The sequence below is a fragment of the Notolepis coatsorum genome (assembly GCF_963971535.1).
Source record: "Notolepis coatsorum genome assembly, chromosome: 1".
Taxonomy (NCBI): Eukaryota; Metazoa; Chordata; class Actinopteri; order Aulopiformes; family Paralepididae; genus Notolepis; species Notolepis coatsorum.
This window is the reverse complement of record NC_140165.1, coordinates 162,416,876-162,435,870: the sequence shown is the minus strand read 5'-3', so window position 1 is coordinate 162,435,870 and position 18,995 is coordinate 162,416,876. Positions and strand designations below refer to the sequence as shown.

Below are 18,995 nucleotides of genomic sequence, written 5' to 3'. Positions count from 1 at the left end.
GAAACAGTTTATTGGAAAGTAGATACATCAAACTTAACAGTCGAATAGCATTGGAGATGTTGTGCATTCTTCTGCGTGTATCAGTGTACCTGCTAGCTACCCACTGAGTAGACCTAGGATGTGGATGCTTCCATGCTTCCACATCTTTTCCAGAGAGCTGTACGTTTGTTGTGAAGTCAAAAACGTGTATTTGTTCCAATTGTTTTTGTCCCTTGGCCTCTCTCGGTTCCTCCAGGTGGGCGTGCCTCTGAACGCGGTGGTGGTCTGGGCACTGGGGTCTGGGCACCGCCGAGGCAGCAGCGGCGGGGAGACGCGAGGTGCGAACAGCTTCCGCGTGTACGTGTTCAACCTGGCCCTGGCCGACCTGGTGCTGCTGTTCCGCACGCCCCTAATGCTGGGCTACCTCGCCTGCGGCTCCAGCTGGCCCTTCGGGATCGTGGCATGTCGCGTAGTGGTGTTCCTGAGGCTCCTGGGGCTGTATGCTGCCGCATTCCTCCTCTGTGCCGTGGCCCTGGAGCGCTGCTTGTGCCTGCTGAAGCCTGTCTGGGCACGGCTGCGACGGCCCGCCTGGTCCGTCCCCCTCGCGTGCAGCCTCCTGTGGGTGGTGGCCGCGGCGCTGGCCGCTCCCTACCTCCGCAGTGCCGTCCTGAAAGAGAGCCACGGCACCCAGTGTCTGGAGAGTGGGGCACCCGACGTGGGCCTGTTCGTCACCGAGACGGTGGCGGGGTTCATCACGCCCCTGCTGGTGTTCATGGGGAGCAACGTGGCTGTGTTGTTTGCCGTTCGGCGCGTGGTGCCGCACGCCACCTCCGCCTCCCACAGGATGGTCAGGCTCTACCAGGTGCTCTTCTTCACCATGCTCCTCTTCCTCACCTGCTGGGTGCCCTACTTCGTCTGCCGTTTCCTGCGAGCTCTGACCGCGGGGAAACCTGAACTGACCTGGCTGCACGGTCACGCCGTCAAGGCCTCGTACATATCCCTGTACCTGGTGTACATCAAGAGCGCCTTCAACCCTGTGCTGTACGTATTTGCAGCCCGCGGCTTGGGCCAAGCCATCCGGGTTTCGCTGGTGTCCACCATCCGGAAGGTCTTCAACGACGACTCTGTAGAGTCCATGCGAAGGAAGTCGATGAAGAGCGGTGCCTCGCAGGTTCTAACCAACAATGCCAACAGTTGAAACTTCATGAACATGGCATTTCCTATAGACAGGTTTCTCGCCCACGTCAGACTCGGTGTGTGCACGCATCAAGGAGGCAAAAAGGACAGACTACAATATATTTGCATTTGTTAGCCATTGAAGTAACAATTTATGTTCACATGGCTAATAGATTTGATATTATAGTGTATTTTTGATTAATTAGTAATAGATATTTCAACAGTGTTATAGCATTATTCAGAATGGCTAGCTGACCAGTTTGGCTTGACCTTGGCAAACCTGATTTAGTTGACACACACACACCCCCACCCAGGAACCCGTTTTGTTGCAAACCTGATGAACGAGAGAGACACACAATAGATGCATGTGACACACACACACACCCACACCCTATCTCACCCCCACCCAGGAGCCAGAATGAGTGAATTACCATGTTAATGTCTAGAACGAAAGTCAGCCTTTGTGATCAAATAAATGTATTGTCATTATGCTATGTGGACCAGTCGACTCCAGTACCAGGTACGGGGGTCGAGAAAGTGTTTAAATACTGAGCAGTCTCGACATTAGGACACACTCGACAGAACCAAATTGTCTGTGTCAGGATGGACCACTGTTGCTGTGTAACCTATGCTTGTATGCTGAATTAAATCACCTTCTTCATCAACTGAGCCATTGCCTCTGAAAACCATCTCCAGTCTGAATTCTTCTTGAAACCAGCGCTCACACTCAGAGAATCTACTTCACCATGCTAGTGATCTAAACAATCAATCCATGCCAAAGCTAGATGTGTAAAAGGTGAAAGACTCACACTCAAAGCCATGCTGATTTGGCTAAATGACATCCAGCCGTCCGTATCTAGAGGCAACATGAGCTTTGATTTAAGGTCTGTGTAGGAGAGAGGGAGATCATATGGAGTAGGTACAAAGCATTAGTTTCAGCAATAGCTCTACATTCCAACAACCTTCACTAATATAGTGTTTGGTCAGTAACATGGGTCTCCCAGTCCCTCCACTCTGCAGTAAACAGGTATTCCTTCCCACTTCATCCAATCAGGAGAGAACCCTAGATATTTTTACTTATTTCAAGAAATCTTGCCAAGCCAAATTAGCTTACTGCACTGGTAGATTAATGTACTTGTTTCAAGGACACATTTGCTTAAAACTAGTTTTTATTTATTATTTTTGTCAAACCATTTTTCCAGTGTGGAGTTCTCAGTGTGGAGGGACTGGGAGACCCATGTTACTGACCAGACACTCTATATATCAATGATGGCTGTCATAATTTAGATTTATTATTTTTAACATGTAGACCACTTATTTGAACTAACAAAAGAAATACCACTTACAGCACCTTTAAGTACAGTATGTATGGTTCCTAGATGTTGTGCGTTTATGTTTTTGTGAATAGTTGCTACAGTACCTTGGTAGCAGCTAATGGAAATTCAAATAAAATTTCAATTTTATTTATAATAAATTTCAAATTCAATTATTTATTTAATCATATACAGAAATCCATTGATTTTTTGCACAATAAAACATTTATATACAGAAATCCATCTGCATCCGTATCCAGTAATGTAACCTCAACAGCATACTGCCGTTTTTCTGAAATGCAGCCGACGGGGGTAAATTATAGTGTTGTTGTTTGTTCAGAACGAGGTGAAGGGGTTATAGCTGATCAACATATTTCTCTGCAGTCAGCAGCACGGCATGGGCGTCCCGGATGGAAGCTGATTTCTTCAGAGCTTCTACCAGTCGTCGAGCGGTGGCCTGGGACGCCTCCTTCGGTACCATCCTCATCATCTGATCCTGAGGGGAAATATACACAAAGTGCCACGTATATCACTTTGTGTCTTTCTTGCGAAAATCCGCTGATACAGTAGAAAGTCGCTCTGGACTAGGAATGGGCATCGATTTTCGAATAGTCTGTAAATTATAAAAATTTATTTGAATATCGTTTTGTCTCCAAAAAATATTTCCCCTTGTTTTTATGGCAACTACACTGTGTAGTGTATTGAGAGGGGACCCTATGAACTGTTATACCGCAGAACGGCATGCTGGGTACAGCTCGCTAGCTAGCCAGGTAGCATAGCAATCTGTCAACAGCTGGGAGAACAGAAAAGAAAGATGAAAAAGAGAGACTTTTGCCATGTTTTCACTAAGCTCACATATTTCAAGCATCAGTGATGTAACGTTCAGAATGAATGCTTTTGTTCCCAGAAATATGCTAGCCTGGTCCGCTAGAGTTAGCCGTTAGCAATGACAGCAGCCGGCTAGCTTGCTTGTTGGATTATCTCACGTTTCGCTATTAAGTAAAACGGAGAACAAATTTGCCATAATGACCTATGACCTCCTAAGTCCACCTTATTGGATTTTTCACCATTTAAAATATTTTCTTTGCAAAACACTTTTCCCTACTCTCTAGCCTGTTCACCGGATTCTCACCAACCTGTTGTGTGGAATCAGGGGACTGGGTTAGATTGACAGGCCACACCATATATATATGATATATCATATATGCCCACATCTGGGCTATAACTTCTAGTGAATTCAAATAGTGAAATAATTTATTCTATAAAACTATTCCACATTTTTCTGGGAACCTCTTCAAGAACCCCTGTGGGTCGCCAGGCCGCTCCTTGAGAAGCAGCATTGTATAATATTGCAGATAGGTATAGGGAGGTGTAGTCTGACGTCGCTTTGGACCGCCCCGCGAGGTCCACCCGTATAGGGATTTATCATTGGGAGAATTATCGGCTATTGTAACAATTCTGCCGCATGGAAATTGAAAAGCTTTCCATTTTTGCACAAAATTAGTTCCCTTCTATCACTAACATTATTGTTTAAGCATTTTTGGTTGAAATAAAATTCAGCGATTTTTTTGTATGATTAATTGCGAATATTTTCATGTTGAGCTATAGATTGTGGATGAATACGTACAGAAAGGTACACCATGCAAATGTTAATGCTTTATTTGTTTTAAACGAGACGATTTACAAATGGGCAATGGGGAAATACATTGCGTTGGACAAAGGGTGGAACACGAAAAACGGCAATGACATAACCACTACATCTCCCTATTGAGCAAGATGTGTTTAGACCTTCATGTTTTCTTGTAGCAGATGTGTCTAGCCAGCGACTTTTAAACCACATCCTGCTTTCAGTCATAATAATGAAACCATGTAATCCCAATAACATGTCACAAATATTGTTTCATCGTTAAAGGAAAACTCCAACATTTTGGGAAATTAGCTTATTTAACATCTTCCCTGGAGTTAGACAAGAAGATGCATACCTTTTTTGTCTCTGTGCGTGCATTTAGCTTTGGGAACAGTCGCTCCGTTAGCGTAGCTTAGCTTCATCACTGGAAGTGGGGGAGATCCGGAGATTCATCACTGGAAGTGGGGGAGATCCGGAGCCTGACGTTCCCTTACACTGTATACAGTCACGAAATACACTCCAAATACAACTCCAAAACGTTCATGTAAACATGTTGTGACCTGTGTATTCACCACGTGGAGAAATAAAAAATAATTTAATTAGACAATTACGTTTTATAAGCAAATATACTCTGAACTATTTTTTGTCTAACCACTCCTCTCTGAGCGCAGTCAGTGATTTCAACGTGTCGTCGTGATTGTTGACATTCTCATTCATTCAAAGGATCCGAACCGGTTGAAGTTTATGGATACCATGACTTAAAATCCTCTTACCTTGACGATTAAAAGCCTCCCCAATTTAGAAAACAGTAATCCAATGGCTGGTATTGATAATATACTACTAACTACTGGACGCTCTGAGCTAACCGGAGCTAACACAGAACAGGATGGTAAAGCATATATAATGACTTCCTTTCTGGGGTTTTCAAAATAAAAGTGCGACGTTTATAGCAGCGGAAAGCGTTTATTTTGTACATTATCGAACGTTAACGCGAACCTAAACTAACGTTACAACTAACCTAAAGTTAGTTTAGGTTCGTGTTAACGTTCGATAATGTACAAAATAAACGTTTTCCGCTGCTATAAACGTCGCACTTTTATTTTGAAAACCCCAGAAAGGAAGTCATTATATATGCTTTACCATCCTGTTCTGTGTTAGCTCCGGTTAGCTCAGAGCGTCCAGTAGTTAGTAGTATATTATCAATACCAGCCAAGGTATTGATCGTCAAGGTAAGAGGATTTTAAGTCATGGTATCCATAAACTTCAATCGGTTCGGATCCTTTGAATGAATGATGAAGGATTTGGGGTGCTTTTTCAATGTATGTGATGTATAGATTGGGGGGAGATGACCACAGCTAAAACGGTGAGATCGAAATGTGCATGGAAGCAGGAGACGGTGGTTCAGTAGAGCAGGGTGATTGTTGTGAGGCACACTGCCAGCGAGAGAATGTTTTGAATTCCTTGTAAGAACAAACTGATAGCGAGAGCGAGGGAGAGGGGTTCATCTTAATGAAACAGTAGAAACTGCATTTTAATGGTGTGAAAGGTTATGCAGTTGTCATGACAGCACGTCGCATGACAACCAGAAGGCGGGCCGTCGTTGCTACGGCGAAGATCTATAAGTCGAACGGTGTTTCCGGGTGTAGGGCAGACTAAAATCTGACTGAGACTAGGAGGGAAGGGACCGATAGACTCTCTCCTCTTATCACAGAGGGGGGGAGGGAGAATGCCACATCATCATTAGCTTCGGCTACCACGAGGATGGTCTTGGCTAACGACTAGGCCTGACCACTATTGGACTGAAAGGACAATCTGAACACACCGAGAGATCATTAGAATAGACTCTTCAAGGACAATACAATCTGTTAACATCTGAGCTGAGGTTTCTGTTTATCAAATAAAACCACGCTTTTCATTGTAAGGTATTTTACGTTGTTGAAGTGTCGGATTCTTACGGAGGTGGAGAATTATTATGGTTTGCGGATTGTACTAACGGGGAGAGATAAGGATCTTATCTGCCAGTATAGGAGACGTCAGGACCATTAAAATGACACAACGCAGAGGAATTGGATGGAGGGCCAAACAGACGAAGACGTGATACTGGCCAGTTTGATCAGGATCTAACAATGAGAATGTCAACAATCACGACGACACGTTGAAATCACTGACTGCGCTCAGAGAGGAGTGGTTAGGCAAAAAATAGTTCAGAGTATATTTGCTTATAAAACGTAATTGTCTAATTCAATAATTTTTTATTTCTCCACGTGGTGAATACACAGGTCACAACATGTTTACATGAACGTTTTGGAGTTGTATTTGGAGTGTATTTCGTGACTGTATACAGTGTAAGGGAACGTCAGGCTCCGGATCTCCCCCACTTCCAGTGATGAAGCTCCGGATCTCCCCCACTTCCAGTGATGAAGCTAAGCTACGCTAACGGAGCGACTGTTCCCAAAGCTAAATGCACGCACAGAGACAAAAAAGGTATGTATCTTCTTGTCTAACTCCAGGGAAGATGTTAAATAAGCTAATTTCCCAAAATGTTGGAGTTTTCCTTTAACACTTTGGGAGCCAGCCGTGTTTTCCTTTTTACCCCCTTGAATGCCACCATCCACTCCCAATGTTAACTTAATATCGCCTAATCTATGTTTTAAATTATGGCTATGTGTCTAATCTGCCCGTCGCTTATCAAAGACTCATTTTCCAGTCAACATTGTCAAGGCAGATTGTTTTTTTATCGCTTCATTTCCGTTTGATAGCATTTTGAAAATCACAACCCTATGATAATCGTCTTTTACTGGAATATTCCAGAACGTTGTCATTTGTCTGCCTATTTATGAATCGTTTTCAAATAAACGCTAGATGATCGATAGTATATGTGTGCGCACGCACGCTCGTGCCGCGCGCTGATAATCGCTGCTCTTATTTCCTGATGGCTTTTACAGTCAAAACAGCTATATCACATATAGGGGAAACACTTATATATCCGTGAAAACGAGTCTGATTATCCTAAGACTGATAACATAGATTCCTTACCTGAGGTCAGATGGTATCCAAATGGTTTATTCCAATTTCCGATCGCCATTCGAAAAAAATCGATAATTGTATTGATCCACCGTGTGTACAGTAGAACACATATTCGCCGTGGCACCAAGGCTCCAGAATGAACTCTGGTAGACCCCGGTTACATCAGTGAGAAGTAAAATGTGGAGTCAGAAATCCGTTCTCCCATTCACTTTCATTGAGTCCAATCCAAAAGGGTGATTTACCATCTGGGAGACGATAGGGGGCGCTTTTTTCACATCTGAGCACCGGCGGTGCCTGGATCTCCAATGGTAGGCTCGCTTGATGCAATATGATTTCAGAACGCTAATAAAAAAAATAAAAAATAAACGAGAATACTCGTGACGTGGCATTCAACGGTCGGGGGGTTAACCCGAGAAAAGCCATACAAAGTGTTAAGAAGTGAATACCGGTAGATGGTGCTTTCATAGCACTGTTCAAACCCACCTGGAGGGTTGGTTCACCGTCTTTACGTGGAGGAAGAGGAGGCAGGCTGAGGACGCCTCGCTCCGTTATCTGTAGGATCTATATATATGAGAGAGAGAGAGAGAGAGAGAGAGAGAGAGAGAGAGAGAGAGAGAGAGAGAGAGAGAGAGAGAGAGAGAGAGAGAGAGAGAGAGAGAGAGAGAGAGAGACAGAGAGAGAGAGAGAGAGAGAGAGAGAGAGAGAGAGAGAGAGAGAGAGAGAGCATTGAAAAAGCATTCCCGGTAACTGGAGAAAGGTATTCCCGTAACCTATGGGTAACCAGGAATACCTTGAGGTACCAGGAATACCTTGCATAGGTATTCCTGGTTACCTAAATAGGTATTCACGGTAACTTTAGATATTGATATGTATTCTGGTTACTTGTGAAAAGGAGAGGTTACCAGGAATACCGTTACCTTATAGGTATTCACGGTAACTTATATGTATTCCGGTAATTAATTAATTAAATTTAGGCAATCATATTATCAGGGGTAGGCTAGCATATAGAATAGAATAGAATAGAATAGAATAGAATGTATTTTGTCATTGCACGTCATATACAACTAAATTACAAAGGAGCTCAACACATGACCGTAGTATAACACGACACTGTAACACGTAACAGGACTGATAAAGTGCATGATGAGTGGTGGCATATTGATCACAGTTCATAGTGCATATGAGGTCGACATAAATACACATATAATCACATTCCAGATGAAGTGAAGTACATGGTGTATATGAGGAGGACAGTTCAATGATCAGTCATTCAGCAGTCTGACTTCTGTCTTATGATGTACGTCATAGAGAAGTAGACTAACATAGAAACAACTTTTCAAAGCATATTATATTATAAAGCAAAACACATACACAAGAAAAGATGAATTATAGGCGATGTATTGGGGTTCTCCTTGTGTTATGTATGTTTTCAAACATGAGAGACCCTTATCCATGTGACACATTGTGTCACTAGCTTCAATCCCAGCAGCAGCTGAGAACAAGTTGTAATTTACTCATTTTCATGAGGCCTACATCAGTAAAGACATTATTGACTGATTCAACTAGGACCTTTCTAGTGAATGCATGAAACCAGGCATCCCTGTTTATTAACATGAACAGGGTCATACATTCACTGTCAACTAGCCACCCCCTAGCCGGTCAACTCCCGGGCATCAGGGACCCTACACAAAAGCATGACAGACAAACAAGGCAAACATCACGCCACAAGCAGACCACAGCACGGGTTGGAGGCGACAGCAACCAGAGCATGGAGCTCAGAGGTTCTGCCCTTCTAGCTACTTAAGGCTTTTGCCCAGGTGAGTTTGTGGGAGGGGAGTATGTGATCAATGTCACTACCCTTGATTGGTGCGTGGCCTTTAGCCAGTTACAGCCAGGCCTGAAAATGTGACATGAAACAACCTGCACTTTAGCTTCAAATATGATTGAATGTAGAATTATACTGTATATGACCCTTCCACCTAAATAGAAAACACATTTCTTAGAGCGCTCATCGTTGAAGAGATAAACTCAGTTGGGGAACACATGAGTATGAATTTTGCCACATAAGCACACAACTTCAATAACCTTAAGGGGGTGGGCGTTTTCTACAGCCCCCAAATGTGCAGGGTACTAATATAGCCTTATCACTCAGTCTAGGAGACCAGAGATTGGAGGATCATCATGCTCGCCTGATGGGAGGGCTGGCAGGATCAACGACTGTACACATGACCCTTAAAGTCATATCAGCTGGTCTGATGAACCCTGATCACAAGTCCAATGGGCCACAGGGCCAGAGAGATCTGAGGGTCCACCATTAGGACCACAGCTTTCTCCAAGGGGTCAGTGGGTGAAGCCCGCCATTTCTGTCTGGTCTGCAGAACATTTCGTTATTCCCTGATAAAACCTCAGAGTTTAAGTTGACCTATGATTAAATTACGGGTCAGGTTTACCCGCAGAGGTGCTAAATTGTACACAACCTTTTTTTAATAATAGATTGAAGTCAGGGGAGCTCCAGTAGCTCACCGCGTACCTCGAACGCTATTTCGGCGTCGGGGACAACCGTGCGCGTCACGGATCTGGGGTACACGAGTTCGACTCCCGGACTCGCCGTATTTTCTCAGAGTGTCTTTCCCCCGATCTATACCCCATTCAACCTGTTTCTGTCGGTCATGCTTGACCAGAAAAAGCGATAAACGCTAAAAGAACCAGCTGACTGGTCAAAGTTTAAAAAAAAATAATAGATTGAAGTCCACCAGTCTTTCACTTTACCAACACTGGTGTTGTGGTCCACTGCATAGTGTTAAATACAATAAATATAAGTCGAGATGAAAGGCACTTGAACATGTTTATACCTATAGAGGCCAAAACAGGTCCCTTGGACCCAGCGGCCCGCTGAGGGCCCCCCTAGAACCCACGTTTGACACTCTTTTGTGGGCTTGTAGAAGACATGTTGGGGGTCATTTTGAATGTTGGTTACTCTCTCTAGACCCATAGGGGGTGGACATACATCATGTTTAACAACCCGTTTGGCCTTTCTAGTTAGAACAATATTCTGTCATTTCTAGTGGTTTTGGGGGAGAGCGCAACTGATTGGCCCGCTGAGGGGCCCCCATGGAACCAAATTTGACACTTTTTTAGGGGCTTGTAGAAGACATATTGGGGGTAATTTTGACCTCTGGCTAGTCTCTCTAGACCCATAGAGGTACACCCACACATTTAAAACAGCCAAGGTCGACCAAAGTGCTGTACAGTATGTGTGGGTAAAACAATCACAGATTAAAGCATACACAGTGAAACAGTGACACATACTGTATACACAGTGAGAACACACATCATGCTTCAAAAGGCCAGTGAGAAACGGTGGGTTCTTAGTGATGATTAAAAAATGTCTAGTGTCTGGGCTGATCTAATGTGGAAAGGTAGACTAACTCAGGTGACCAGGAATACCTGTTTTTTCCAAAATTCTGTTCAAATGCCATCTTGGAATAACAAAACAACGATTGTGTGCAGACAATTGAAAATGTTGGGTTCCTTTCCACTTTCTTGAAGATAGAAAAAATTTAAATACTTGTTCTAGAACTGCATTTTTTGCACTCGTTTGTTAACCCTTTCACTGCCACACGACAGCCGGTTAACCCTTTCACTGTGACAATACAGAAGGTTAGCCCTTTACTATCACACAACCGATGGCGATGCTCCATCATTAGCATTAGTGATGCACCGATGTGAAAATTGTGGCCGATACCGATAACCGATATTAATATTGCTGTTCTGGCCGATACCGATATTTACCGATGTCGATATCTCTGTATAGAAAACACTTTTTTATGATAATCAAATAAAGAGCTATTTTCCAAAACGCATAATTTTTTTTACTTTTGTAACTTATTTTCAGAAATGACTGATATTTGATTTCGGACCGATACCGATGTGTAAAAAAACGGCCATATCGGCCGATATTATATCGGCGGCCGATATATCGTGCATCACTAATTAGCATCATTAGCTCCACATCCACGTAATTATCTCCTAAAATAATTGGCCACAAAAGACGAAACTCATTTTGGTTGTTCATTGGGGTGCCAAGATCATGCCCAAAACATATCATGCATCTGCCATGAAAATTAAGCCTTTTTTGTTTGTCATCAATTGAAGGCCATGAACTATGTTGACTCATATCCCTCTACCCGGATTTTTCCTTCAGATTCAGCTAAATTTTTATTCTCTTGAGATAACTCAGGGAGAACTATGGTATTATGTTACATGATGATGATATCCCCACAAAACAACCAAAACATTTTAATTCTCTCTTAAATTGGAGGAGATAAGTGAATTGGTATTCCCGGTAACTTAGGTCAACTTTAGAGGTCCGCCATCCCTCATTACATGATGTTTTTTTTTAAAGGTGAATTATTTGGCATCTATAACAACCATTCCTGACATGAGAAAAGATTTTAATGTTGTTCGTATAACGTCCTGGGTTAGAAATGGGGCAGGTTACCGGGAATACAAGCGTTACCGATATAGAGAGAGAGAGAGAGAGAGAGAGAGAGAGAGAGAGAGAGAGAGCTGAAAAGGGCAATTAAGTGTTGACTGTGTGTGTGTGTGTGTGTGTGTGTGTGTGTGTGTGTGTGTGTGTGTGTGTGTGTGTGTGTGGATGTACATCATTAGCCTTCTCCTCCTCCTCCTCCAAATCATCCCTCAGTTTCTTGCACTTGTCGTCCAGAGAGGTCATCTGCTCCTCTGCCGTCCACAGAGCGCTCACCGTAGCCTCCTTGTCCTCCTGGACACACACACACACACACACACACACATATATATATATTAGTGCTGTCAGGCGATTCAAAAAATGTATCTAATTAATTACAGGATTTGTAATTAATTAATGTAATTAATCGCATTTTTATCGCATAACCATTTTAGGCCTGATATTCTATATTCTATAATCATATTTCAAATGGCATATGTCCGGATGGCAGAATTCAGTACTGTATCTACAAAACCTTCTGTTTAATCATCTTCCATTTATTCATTTGCTTACATTTTTCAGGTCTGGTCAATTTTAGCATGGTGTTATTCACAGTCAAAGATAAAAAGAATTTGATTGATATTCTCATTTGGTTCATTACAATTTACTCAAGCCTAGTAACAGACACAGTATTTCTGACACTGGGAATACATTCCCTGAGATCCATAGATGTCCCTAGAAACACCAATGAAGGAGGGTGCCCACCTGAAGACCCCAGTGAAGCTTTTACCACTACCCCATTCAAAAAAAAAGTGCTGATTATCTAAGGGATTGTAATATCTAGTCCTATAAGCTCAACTACGTTCTTATGGAATGAATGAGATTTCAAAATATTTAAAAAAATAAAGTTTTATTTTTTTAATACATTTTGAGTTAATTTTCATAACGCGATAATTTGCTGTGTAATTAATTAATCTAATTAACGCGATAAACTGACAGCCCTAATATATATACATATTTAGAATCTTTATTTATGTCCACATAAATACAATGTCTAAAGGACACAAATATTATCAGTGCAATTGGACATTGTGGGTTATTGTTACATTCGTGCCCAAATTGGCAATGGCAACCAAAGTTACACACACACACAGGATGATGAACCTGACAATCAACATACAGCTCATGGGTACAGATAGTAGCGTCTTCTCCTAATTGTGCGGCTGCCAATAATAGCTGACACTGAGCAATATCTTGCTAACTGTTTGGCTCTTCCCTTCACACACACATACAAATGATTTATTTATGTCCACATAAATACAAGTATGTCAAGGACATAAACACTAATAATGCAATCAGATATTGAGAGACAGTTAGTTACAAAAGTGCCTGATTGGCCACATTGTTGCAACACAAACTATTAACTCGATGTACGCCAGACCCGAATAAAGTCGGGTTAACTCGCTGACGCTTGAGCGCCAAACCCGAGAAAAGTCGGGTTTTCATCGTTATTTCTTTTATTCGATATTTCCATTATCCATCCAGGGAGCCTGGTGTTATCATTGGGAATGGGTCTGAGATCGCAAAAGTCCAATACCGCCGGCTGGTAGGTTGCGGCCGGTATTGCACATCCTTTGAAACTCTGTGTATTCGGGTGTGCGTCGATTATATAGGTCCGGGCGGACTTTTCCTAATCGGGCATGACAAGTGGTTATAACGCATGGATTTATAAGAATCAAACACTCCCGATTCATGTTCTTTGGTGGATTATGTTGTCGACACGATCGACATCAATACTTGGAATGGCGATCAGATAATTGGAATATTCTTTTTGGGATACATCCTAGTCAAGGTAAGGGCTATATGGTATCAATCTTGCGTTGATCCAAGAATTCCTTCATTGCAATCAGAGCGTATGTGTGTAATGTACTGTGTAACGTATTCCATTGGTGACGATGAAAGCATAAAAAAAACGACCCTCCCCCCTTTCATGCATTCACGATGAAACATAATACAGATAATATAGATTTGATTTCGAAATACTAGCATGTACAGGCGAGAAATGGCACGGTTTTTAGTGAAATGCACGTATTGCTGCATAGCGTCGTTTTCTGGGATTAGACATGATTACTCTAAAACTATACTCATATTCACCACGGTATAAAAACGGGAATGTATGGATGAAAAAAATATTTCTTTAACACATATTGAACGATAGATACTCGATGTCAAATGGGCAATAGTATTATATCCATAGCTATAATATATAATATAGTTTTAGCCCTGCAAACACCGCCACGTATTCCTATACTTTAAAGCGTTGGGCTTTTAACCAACACAGTGCCCTCTGGCGCTGATTGAGTTAATAACACATGAAAATAACAGTAGCCGGTGAAACGGCTTCATGGATACAAATAGCAGCGTGTCCTCCATATTGAGCAGCTACCAATAACAGATACTGAACAACACCTTGCTAACTGAGCAGCTACCAATAACAGCAGATACTGAACAACACCTTGATAACTGAGCAGCTACCAATAACAGCAGATACTGAACAACACCTTGATAACTGAGCAGCTACCAATAATAGATACTGAACACCTTGCTAATTGAGCAGCTACCAATAACAGCAGAGGGGGGTACATCGGCTAAGGGTAACGTTGAGTGATATTGTTCATCAAACAGTGACGAACTTGAGTGCTACAGTCTTGAGTGCATACTAGTAGTAGACATATTTGGATAGTAGGTAGTAGATATATAGTAGTAGGTAGTAGTATAGAAAAGGTAGATTACTTAGTAGCAAAGTGCATAATAGTAAAAAACTAAGAAATGTAAATGTGAATGTAAGACGAAGGTTACAAGGCTGCTTTCATTTCAGATATTAAATGAAGAAGTGTGTTTTTAGTCGATGGCGGAAAATTAGGTGGGTTTTAGCTGTCCTGACTGTGGTGGGAAGTTTGTTTCACCATTGTGGAGTGAGGACCGAGAATAGCTGACATCTGACCCCCCAGGAGCTTGGATAGGAGTGGATGGGTCTGAGGCGGCCAGAAGATACAGAGTGTAGGGGTCTTAAGGGTGTGTAGTCCATTGACCGGAGGTAGGCGGGAGCCATTCCCCTCGCTGCAAGATATGCCAGGTCAAGAACCTTGAGGTGGATTCGTGCAGTGATGGGAAGCCAGTGAAGCTCTCTAAGAAGTGGGGTAACGTGGGCTGACTTTGGTAGGTTGGAGATCAGGCACGCCGCTGCATTCTGTATGAGTTGATTGAAGTGGCTTGGTGGCGGTAGCCGGTAAACCAGCATGCAGTACATTGCAGAAGTCGAAATGATGGTCAACTTACAAAATGAGCCAAATTGACTATTTCAGGTGTTCTGAGGAACACCTTATGTAAGTTCCATTTCTACAAAATGTTATTTAATTATACTACTACTAATAATAATAATAATAATATTTGTATTGAGTTATTTATGCAGTAAAAAAAACATTTTGGTAGTTCAGTCACCGGTATAAGGCACGGACCATGGACCAGCAAGGCAATGGCACAGCACCACCTTAAATATCGTATTGCTATTATATTATTAGTGATGCATGATATATCGGCCGCCGATATAATATCGGCCGATATGGTCATTTTCTTTACACATCGGTATCGGTCCGATATCAAGATAGGGCCGATATTAAAAGAATAAATATATATATATTTATTTATTAAATTCTTTACATGTTTTGGTCTTTAATACCGGTAGTTTCAAAATATCAGTCATTTCTGAAAATAAGTTACAACAGTAAAAAATTTTTTTTTTGGAAAATAGCTATTTATTTGATTATCATAAAAAAGTGTTTTCTATACAGAGATATCGACATCGGTAAATATCGGTATCGGCCAGAACAGCAATATTAATATCGGTTATCGGTCAAAAATGTTCACATCGGTGCATCACTATATATTATATATTATATATTTAACAGTTAACTCAACCATTTGTTGGTATCAACATAATGTAAACTCAGTGGAGTGATGGTTTAATGTAAACCCAGTGATGGTTTAATGTAAACCCAGTGGAGTGATGGTTTAATGCAGCGGTTCTCAACAGGCAATGTTTCTTTAAAAATATAGAATGACAACAGTCTTATTTTGAAAATCCTATAGCGGGTCTCATTTCTGCCCACGCGCAGCTCCAGCTATAATAACTAGGCTCCGACAGCTAGCAACGTTCAGGTCATTATGATACTCTTATTTTGAAAATCCGTGGTGTCGTGACTCATATCCGCTCTACAGCACACAGCCAATAAGGATGCATCTCCACACAGCAGGCTGAGCAGTAGCGTCTCTCAGCTCAGCAGCAGTAGCGTCTGGATCTGGAACGCGGACATTGAAACACACAAAGGATAGTGTTTTCGCGACCCAAAACAAATCCCTGCTGTTTTATTCCGCAACGGGTCAAATGCATATAACATGCTTTGCAATCCTTGCCATTCCTTTATGACCATGTCGTGTTTAAGACCGGAATTAATGTCCCGTTAGCATAAGCTAACAACAAGCTAAAGCCCTGTTCAGAGCGACAGAGAACAGCAGAGTGGGGAGCGACTGGGAAGGAGGACTGGGAAGGAGGGGGGGGGGGGGGCGTCTGTGTGTGCGTTTGAAAAGATATGATACGACTATATTATATTGATAGTAAATGTACTGAGGGTGGACAGACAGATGATGTTGATATTTAAACATAAAAAATACAATACATAATAAATGTATCCATGATCATCATGCAACATAAAACAATTGCAGGAACGGTTTGGGAGAGGAAGGTGTTTTAGGTTGCGTGTTCCAAAAAATTTACTTAAAGTTTTTTTTTTTTTTTTTTTTATATTTTTTTTTATTATTGCAAAACAAAAATTATTAAAAGTCAGTACTCAACACATAATGCATATTGAAACTTTCAGTCAAGGTGGTTAAAATACATGCAAGTACAGAAACAAGATAAAACAAAAATAGTCTATAATAACATTTTAACCGTATACAGTGTATATCCAGCGAAATTACAATTATATAAATGTTAGTATAGAATATACCCCTAATACCTATTTTCTAAAACCCTACACACATATGCTCCAGCTCGAACCCCCCCCTCCCGGACCCCCTCTTGGATAGTACCTCCATTATCCCTCACTCCTAACCAGACACTACCATTATAAGCTAGCTTTTATTCTCTCCACCACTTCTACCCACATTGACATTTTGGATTCATTGAGACCCAGAATTCTTGCTGTAGATATTTCTTGATATATCACATCGAGATATGTAAGAAACCAAACTTTCCGGCAAATTTTTTCCGGTTGAAACCAGCGTGATGCGATCAGCTTTTTAGCTACTGTGATACCCGATAAAACCAATCTCTTTAGCTGTGGATTCACTGCAAACTCAAAGACATCATTCAATAGTAATACCGAGGGGTGTACAGGTATATTCCAAGACACGAGTTTTGATAATTGTTGGGACACATCTTTCCAGAATGCCTTAACTGGTGGGCAGTCCCAATACATGTGCATAAATGTTCCTTCTTCCCCATTTGTACATTGGGAGCATTTGGAGTCTTGTTTAAGCCCCATTCTGCACAGTCTTATAGGAGTCAAGTATGTCCTGTGAATATAGTTCAGATTGATTTGTTGATGATCCGGGTTCCTTGATGTAAGTCGGACATTTGCCCAGGCTCCTTGCCAATCAAAGTCATTTTCCAGGTCTGGTATATCCCTCCTCCAAACAGTGTCTAGTTGAAGGGTTTCATACGAGGACGTTAGTAATTGATAATAAAAACCTGATACAAAACCTCCCAATGTTTCTCTTTCATAGAAAAATGTGTGGTATCTGTGGTGTTCAATTGGTATGAGTAATGGAACACCGTGAGATCTCAGACATAGTCGTAACTGTATGTAAAAAAGCCATGTGGACTCGGTGAGGTTAAACTTTGTGCATATTTCGCCATAACTACAGAAGCCCTGGTTATTAAAAATATCCCCTAATGAGTGTATGCCTTGCTCTTCCCATATAGGGAATCTTATAGGGCGTTTTCCCATTAAGAGTGCATTGTTATTGAATATGGGAGTGTGATTATGCCATTTTTGGGGGTTAGGATATTTCTTTTGTGTTTCCCGCCATGTTCTGATTGCATGGGTAATTATGGGGCCAAATTCCCGCTCACAATGCTTGATTGAAAGTTTAGTGTGTGCTATGTCTTTCAGTCTCTGTGGGGCTACTATGTTTTCTTCTAATTCTCTCCAAGATACCAAAGCCTGGGGATCAAACCATATTTTCAATGGTCTTAATGTGAAAGCCTTAAAATATTGTAAAAAATCTGGAACTGCCATGCCACCGTCTGCTTTATTTCTCTGTGCGGTGGATCTTTTTATGCGAGGTGGTTTGTTATTCCAAATAAATTTGTATGTGGAGGATTGTAATCTTTTCCAGTAGCCCTCTGGAGGAGGTAACGGTAGCATTGAGCTGATGAAATTGATTCTTGGTAATACATCCATCTTAATTATTGATACCCTTGCCTGTACTGAGTTTTTAAGTTTTGCCCACCTGTCCAGGTCGTCTTTGATTTTGTTCTGTATTTTTGTGTAATTGTGCTTCACCGTTTGTCTTATGGTGGGAAATATTTCCACACCCAAGCATCTAAAATGTTTAACCATGGGTATCGAACCTGGGAGGGTTGTGTCTTTTTTTGCACGGATGTTAAGAGGAAGGAAAGCCGACTTCGGCCAATTTATTTTAAATCCCGATAAATCACCAAAGTTCTCTATCAACTTGAGTAGAAGCGGCAATGTGGTGTTGGGGTTTTGCATGAACAATATTACGTCGTCCGCATATAAACTAATTTTATGTTGTATGCCCTTGATTACGATTGGTTCTATGTGTTGGGATTGTCTTATAAATTGTGCTAAAGGCTCTAATGATAGATCGAATAGTCCGGGACTAAGAGGGCAACCCTGTCTGGCTGAGCGTGATACCGGAAAGATTTCGGAGATGAATGTGCCTGTTGTAATCATGGCCGATGGGTCCTTGTAAAGTACTTTAATCATATCAATGAATCCTTTTCCTAACCCCATCCTTTCTAATACTGCCCATAGAAACGACCATTCCAGCCTGTCAAATGCTTTCATAGCATCCAGGGATAGCATCGCCTTAGGTGTGGTGTCCTCTTTGTCTGCATCTAGTACGTGCAGTATTCGCCTTATGTTATCATTGATCAGGCGACCTTTTATGAAGCCAGTTTGGTCCGGATGAACTAAAGACGTCATATGCTTTTGCAATCTGATGGCTAATATCTTAGAGTACAGTTTGACATCGGTTCCGAGGAGGCTTAAAGGACGGTAACTACCGCACTCAGTGGGGTCTTTGTCTTTTTTGAGAA

The 18,995-nt window shown here is 41.8% G+C and overlaps 1 protein-coding gene across 2 annotated transcripts in view; it reads right to left on the bottom strand.

Moving 5' to 3' along the window:
* Nucleotides 1-2,631: 2,631 nt before the first annotated feature.
* cenpq (centromere protein Q) overlaps nt 2,632-18,995 on the bottom strand; it is a 50,379-nt gene continuing 34,015 nt past the window's right edge. For both annotated transcript variants that reach the window (XM_084326115.1, XM_084326116.1), the window contains 3 exons: nt 11,786-11,905; nt 7,606-7,683; nt 2,632-2,964 (listed from right to left, as the gene is read on the bottom strand). In XM_084326115.1, coding sequence (XP_084182241.1) covers nt 2,824-2,964; nt 7,606-7,683; nt 11,786-11,905 — 339 coding nt within the window. In that variant the 3' untranslated portion in view covers nt 2,632-2,823. The remainder of the gene's footprint in view (nt 2,965-7,605; nt 7,684-11,785; nt 11,906-18,995) is intronic.